This window comes from Anguilla anguilla, chromosome 11, assembly GCF_013347855.1.
Source record: "Anguilla anguilla isolate fAngAng1 chromosome 11, fAngAng1.pri, whole genome shotgun sequence".
Taxonomy (NCBI): Eukaryota; Metazoa; Chordata; class Actinopteri; order Anguilliformes; family Anguillidae; genus Anguilla; species Anguilla anguilla.
In genome coordinates this window covers 5,109,562-5,117,061 of record NC_049211.1, presented here as the reverse complement: position 1 = coordinate 5,117,061, position 7,500 = coordinate 5,109,562, and the positions used below count along the sequence as shown (strand labels likewise).

The window sequence follows — 7,500 nt, the reverse complement described above, 5'->3', positions numbered from 1 at the left end:
GGAAGCACTTACGCGCGGTGAATTCTGGGATCTAGAGGGGGGTGCTGTGCCCCGTACACCGGCTGTAAGCTGGAGAGGGGAGAGAGAGAGCAGGCTGCACACTAACGCTGCACTGGGGTGTGAAGACCGAGGTCAAGAGGCTCGGCTGGGGTGGGGAGGGTGGGGGGGGGTTAATGTGAGGGTGGGGGGGTTGGGGGTGTGGTGGGAGAGAGCTGAGGTGAGGTGAGGTGGGGTGGGGTGGGGTGGGGTGGGGACACGGTGGAGAAGGGTGCATTGTCGTGGGGTGGGGCTGGGGTAAGGTGAGGGTGGGGGGGTTGGGGGTGTGGTGGGAGAGAGCTGAGGTGAGGTGGGGATTCGCTGACGTGGGGTGGGGTGGGGACACGGTGGGGAAGGGTGCATTGGGGTGGGGTGGGGCTGGGGTAAGGTGAGGGCGTGAGGGGGGCTGAGGTGGGGCTGGAGTGAGATGGGGTGGGGCGGGGACACGGTGGGGAGGGGAGGGGTGCGGTAAGGGTTAGGGTTAGGCCAGGGTATGCCGCTTTTTCCCTGGAATTTAGTCGTCTAAGTGAGGATGAATTTGAGGGTGTAAGCGCTACATATGCCACTAGATTAGGCTTAAATTTGAGAAAGTATCAAAGACCGTTCACTCCTGATGTTTGGATGAAATCGAATTCATGTAGCATAGGTGGCACTGTAGCATTATGGGTAGGGAGCTGGGCTCGTAACCTAGAGGTTGCAGGTTTGATTCCCAGCTACATATTTTGGAACCCTGCCATTGAACCCTTCACAAGGTACTTAACCTGCATTGCTTCAGTGCATATCCAGCTGCATAAATGGATGCAATGTAAATGCTATGACATCAGTTGTACTAGTCACTGCGGATAAGAGCGTCTGATAGATGCCCGTAAAGTGACACTTATTTAACAATTTTTAAAACCAAATGAATTATTTCTAAATCATAAGATGATAAAATATTTACTTTTCAGTTAACTGAACCTACACGAGCAGACTATGTTAATGAAGATTCGGTTAACTGAATTTAAACTAGCAGACTATGTTTGAAGAGTCAGTGAACTGAATCCACACTAGCAGACTTCAAAGGAGAAGACCACTTGTTACTGGTCTTTTTCTTTGAAATGAATAATTCATAGCAATTCATACATATACAAGAAGCACAGGGAAAAGTACTTCTGCTTTTCTCAGTGGTGATACTGAAATATTACAGGAAGGTTCATGGATTCTAGAAGCTTGGGAGGCACAGTCAACACAGTTCTACAGGAGCGAAGCTCTGCTGTTATTTTCACCGTGTGTGCAGGTAGAATTCTGCAGAAGCCGCAGCGTGATTGGCTACAGAAAGAGTCAGCAGACTTCTCCCTTCTATGGCCGATTAGCCCAATCAGGATACTGCACATTACACAATGCTAGCCCAAGCATGATTCCGGAATACATACTTTAGATACCAAGTAGGATTTTGTTCAGCTATAATCGTTGACAATTCATTCAGGTTCTACTGATGGAGATAAGTACCCAACAGAGCCCAAGACTTTCTCTCCCATATTGGAACATCTGAAGATAAACAAAAAAGTGACAGTGTTCATAATTACACACAATTAGCCTGAAACAAGGGGTCAGGAAATTAGATTATTGTACCGTGAAACCAGGGGCTTGACTGGTGTAATATTTCACCAATAAAATCATCTGAAATATGACCAAACACTTGTGGGGAAAATAAGCAATTACATCTTCAGCCTTCTGTTCATTGGCCCTATTGCTTTGCATCATGATCTAATATTCATTTGTTTCGTAATTTATTTACTAATGGCAGATGCTCTTCCCATGGTAACTGCCTAACAAGCCTATCATGCATGGAAATACTCACAATCAAACCATAGGACCAACAAAATAACATAACATAGTGCTGTAAACGAGCATCAACTAGAGAAAGTCCTAAAATACGAGAATGTCACAGAAATGTTTTGACAAATGGCACAACACCAACATTCACATAACACAATTAGCCGGAGTTTTACACATTGTGCTCACTAATCTGTAGTAGCATTCAGTGGCTTTACTGTGAGTGTAGGATATGGATTATAATAATTGCACAAATACTCCAACAACATTTAAAGTGTAAGTGTAAACCAGGGTCTGAATGTATGTGAAGCCTCGTATCTCTGTTTCTCTGAGCACATAGAGGGCAGCTCAGGTCACTATTACAGTAATTGGAACACTACAATTAGACCACAATTTTAACCCATCTGACAAGCATTTAATTAATGACAGAACCTAACGATTTTTTTAAAACCTTAATTCAATGATGCTTTGTTGACCAGACCATTATTAAACAACATCTCACTACTTTTAGCCTTAACTTGCTGTTGCTGTAACACAACCTCATTGATTTAAAATGTAAACTTTAGCTAGGCGGGAAGACTCGCAGGCTAACTGCAGCAAGAGAACATGTCACTTGTGTCTGAACTGACTGGATGATGCATAAAATAGCAGTTTCAAAGATGAAAGCACAGATTGAATACATTTAATCTTACTGACCCCTTCATATGAGAAGAAACTGTCACAGTTGGAAAAGAACTGAAAGACCCTGTGCCATTTTTTTTCCTTTTGTGTTTATCTGAAAAGTTCATTGAGCCACAAGAACATATGCCCTACGTTTAGCCTACTTTTTAATAAACAAGAAATGAATAACATTTCCTTCCGCTGCGTAGTATGCGATTTATATAATTAAACAGGACTGCCAAGAAATTTCACCATTTAAAATGCACTTCCTTTCAAGACATCCGGCTCCTAATCTGGAAAAAACTTTCACGCCACCCACACACGGTCACAAGAGCCAGTAATTTACCAGAAAATAATTTTTTTTTTTTTTTTTTTTAATTGCTAGATTTTTTAAAAAATTTATTTTATTTTTTCTTAACTTCTTTATAAGTATCGTCTCATTTATTGGTCGGATAAAACCCTGATGAAGGCTGTTGCTGAAGTGCGTTGGCCTTAAACAATAAAAGAGCCTCTCTTTTCCGCCTCTCTACTTAGCATGTAGCAGGGGGCTTTGTCCTCGCGCTATGGTTTTCCACTCTAAGAAGGGCTGTGAGCAGCAGCATCGGAGTCCTTTTTACTGCCCTTACTTAATGAAAGCTTGTCATTGAGTATTTTGAATAAGCACTTCTGAGCGCCGAGTAGCCTATGTGAGTGGAGTTGAATGGTCATAAACGAAGCTCCTCCCCCCAGATATCTTGTAATTGGCCAGCTGTGTGCTCAATGCATTTCTCAATGTCCACACACTCTCGCTCTGTAGCCCACCCCTGGTATAAATGCTACGCTAGCATCTCTTAAAGTGTCCCTGTGATATGTGAACAGCCTGCCACTGACACCTGTTTATTCCAACCGTGCACTCAGTATCCTGCTTGACAGCAGGGTTACACACTCAGCACCAGGAAATCACCTGCTGTGGGGACAGTCTGTTTGCGTGTATGTCCGTGTGTGTCTTTCTCTCTCTCTGAGTGTGTGTGTGTGTGTGTTTGTTTGTGTATGTGTGTGTGCATGTCTCTCTCTCCCCCTGTGTGTATGTGTATGCATTTATGTGTGTGTCTGTGTGTGTGTGTGTGTGCGTGTATGTGTCCCTGAGAGTGCATGTGGTATGTGTGTCTGTGTGCATATGATGTGCACGTGTCTGTGTGCCTGTGTGTTTGTGTGTATGTGTGTGTATATGTGTGTGTGTGTGTGTATCTGTGTCTGTGTCTGTGTGAGTCAGTCAGTGCGTGCACATGTGGTGTGTGCATGTGTGCACGTTCCGTGCATGTGTCTGTCTGTGTTTGTGTGTTTGTGTGTGTGTGTCTGTGTGCGCATATCTGTGTACATGTTAAAGATTTAAAAAAAAGCTTCTCTGTGGTGAGAACTGTTTGACAGCACAGTCTGCAGTAGCTCACTAAACTCCAGTTATGGAAACAGGCCCCACAGCAGTGGGGATTTCCAGCTGCGGGCCAGGTTTAAATGGACATGACTCATCCATTACAGGCCAGGTCAGACTGCCAGGGATGCTGGATCTCAATCAACTGAAGCCACCAAATTAGAAGCAAAAAGTATATATCATCAGTCTTTCATTACATTACATTACATTTATTTGGCAGACGAAAGCGAAGTACAATAAGTGAATACCGAAGGTATTGTTTTTTTCATTTATTTATTTTACTTAACGTAAGGGAAATGGCAGCCAAACCAATTTCCCTTAAATATGATAATAAAGTATCGCTTGACTTCAAAAAGAGAGGAAATCTGGGGTGGAGAGAGGAACAGTGCAGCACAGATGATACTGTGGCCCTTTTACAGAGAAGTCAGAATAATTCACACGTAACTGTGCTCCAGTCCACAGCTTCCTGTTCTGTTTTCAAGCTCTTATCAGATGTCAAAATGCATTACTACTACAGCGAAAATAGAGAAAACGCGATGACATTCAACTAATGGACTAGCGCTTTGCGTATATAGCATTGGCGGTAGGTACTTCAAAACCATTACTGTGGTGCAATCACTGACTTGTGAAAACCGGCGAACAGCGGTGACTGCTCAATTTGTGACTGATGCATGCATAATCTGAATGACAAGTAAAACTTCAATATTAAAATCAATTAATAAAAAACTATTATTATTAAATAGTTTTGACGACTGCCTTTACTTGCTTGTACATGTTCTGGTAATTGCTGTTTGTTGAATATTATAACCTGTCACCCACAGGTGAACTATTTGTGGCAGCATGTAGAACAGCATGGAAATTTATGAAAATGCAAAGAATTATGTTCAGGAGCGGCGATAATATCTTTTCTTATCTCGCCTCTCTCACCCAACACCAGTTTTAGTTCTAAGACGCAACTACAGTGGAGACAACTTTAGGCAATATAACATTGCGTTGGTACGAATGTTAGACACAGCGTCATCAAAACACGGTGGTGTAAGTCGCGTACTACTTTAACACGCCCAAAAGTTTATTAGGATGACGTAAACAACGGCGAGATACGACAACGCACGACGATATACAAAAAACATATGGCGACCACTTCATTATCCATTATCGAGTAGGTGTCAAAGTACAGTAACTGTCGGCATTACACATTTTAACGTCTGAGTTAGACCTACAACACTGCGCTGTTATTGGTCGTACCTGCTAAACAATGCAACGGCGGAAAAAAAGTTAGTAAAGCACGGTTCATTGAGGTGTTAAAACAATAGCTAGCCAGCTCACTGTGAAATATCATTAGACAGCCATGCCAGCTGTGACAGTGTACAGCAGCGACTGCTCCATGGAGAGCCCGTAAATCCCGGTATAGTTTAGGTACTTGTGTCTTGCACTCCAAAGGGCAAGGGCAAATGAAAAAACACATACCTCCCAGGAACCTTGGCGTTTCTCCTCCAAAACTGAATTTTATTATCGTTGGCCATGCTCGGAGAAGTGCCCGGATTCATCTCACTCCGACCCTGCGTACGATTTTCTAAACGAGCTCACCATTGGAAAAGACTGAAAAACAATCTGTAACAGATGACGGTTCTGATTTACATGGCAAAACCGGAATTGCAGCTGTATTAGATGTCAGTAATGCTGTTTTATTACAATTAATGGAGCGCGTAAAACACAGCAATGGAAGCCGCCATCTTGGAGTGTTTTGAAGTCGAGCTGTCATTGGAGGATGTGCTTGACAGGTGCAGAGTGAATAACCAATAAGAATAGGGATTGCCACTATCAGGGAGGGAAATGTAATTTGATTGACGTCACAAGGCATCCACAGGTGTCGCATCCGTTTTGGCAGGTGAAATGTGACGTTATACAGGAGTACCCCCTATTTTGTGAAAAAATGAAGTAAGAACATCGAAAAACACTTGTGGGACGTTTTTGGAAAATTAACTGTAATAGGAATTATGCATCTATTTAGTACCAGTAGCCCAGGTTCTAGTTATTAGTTTTTGGGGTTTTTTTGGAAAACGACAATGAGGTATACCAGGGATTATTCATTTTTGTATGGACATAAAATACACAATAAAATTATCTTTCTTTTTCGATACTATGCATTCAGTCAATGCACCCAAACTTGCTTTATTTCCCTTCTATGAAGTGGTTTTATTGCATTTACAAGTCTGAATATAAGCATGACCTATTTTGCCACTGGAAGGTGTGCACTACGTTGTAAGAAAAGCGATATTTTTCCCTTAGTCCATAATAACAATGATTCATTAATTTTGCACAGGTTTCTGTGTATCAATGTAGGTGTTTATTTTATAAGAAAATGCCATAGCGACCCCTATACAAATATAATTCAACTATTCAAGCACCAGAGGGCAGCAAATGATAACTCTACATCAAGTATCAGCGCAATGACCCATGGGAACGGCAGTTAGTGATGACAATAACCCTGCCCTTGGAACATCATTCTGGAACGGGAAATACTACAACTACTACTAATACTACTACTACTACTAATAATAATAATAATAATAATAATGCTGAAAATGAAGAACAAGGGGACCAAAGGAGACAGAAGATTATCTATCATTTATTTATTAATCAACCTGCTTATCCTGGTCAGGGTCACAATGGGTGCTGCAGCCCCAGCATGTCTTGTGCGAGAGGCAGGAACATAACCTGGCGTGCGGTTCATCGCGGGCTAAACACGCAGCATTCACTGACGCACTCATACCTATGGGGGCAATTCAGGCTTTCCAGTTACCCTAACCCTGGCATGTCTTTGGACTGTGGGAGGAAGCCAAAGTATCCGGAGGAAACCTGCACGGACGTGGGGAGAGCATGCAAACTCCACACAGAAAGATTCGAACCCAAAAACTTTCTAGGCAACGGTCCTACCCACTGCGTCACCATGCCTACAACTATTATTACTACTACTATTTATTATTATTATTATTATTATTATTATTATTATTATTATTATTATTATTATTATTATTATTATTACTATTAGTAGTAGTAGTAGTAGGCTAGTAGTAGCAGCAGCAGCTGCAGTAGTAGTAGTAGAAGTAGTAGTAGTATTGGGACAACAACAAAACTGACAACGACAAAAAAAAACCAGTAGAGTGTCTCTGAAAACAATAGAGCTACATTCCATAAATGCTTAACCTCCTGTTGACAACCATAATAAAAGCAGAACATCAAAATAAACAAAACGAATTCCAGTTCAATAGCCTCCTGACCGCAGCGATTGTGAAAGACAGAGGAGGAAGTATGTGGGGGTCACGGTCCAGCTGCGCTTCCAGTTTCAACAGCGCCGAGTTGATGGATGGAAAGCGGGAAGCTGCCTTTCCAGAGAAGCGACGGTTGCGTGCAATTTTCAGGAAAGCGGAACCGTTCGGGACATATAGCCCACGCTCAGCTGTTCTTTCAGCGTCAGTCGCCATTTAAAGGAGGGCTCAGCGATTTTACAATTCCGCCATGTTAAAAAAAAAAACAAACAAAATACGGCTGTATTGTGAAAATCAAGTCATACGCAAGAT

The 7,500-nt window shown here is 42.3% G+C and overlaps 1 protein-coding gene across 2 annotated transcripts in view; it reads right to left on the bottom strand.

Moving 5' to 3' along the window:
• tbc1d22b (TBC1 domain family, member 22B) overlaps window positions 1-5,650 on the bottom strand; it is a 62,734-nt gene extending 57,084 nt beyond the window's left edge. The window contains exons 1-2 of one of the 2 annotated variants that reach the window (XM_035380957.1): window positions 5,387-5,650; window positions 13-69 (exon numbers count right to left, since the gene is read on the bottom strand). In XM_035380957.1, coding sequence (XP_035236848.1) covers window positions 13-69; window positions 5,387-5,466 — 137 coding nt within the window. In that variant the 5' untranslated portion in view covers window positions 5,467-5,650. The remainder of the gene's footprint in view (window positions 1-12; window positions 70-5,386) is intronic. The other variant, XM_035380958.1, reaches the window with a different exon arrangement.
• Window positions 5,651-7,500: the final 1,850 nt, after the last annotated feature.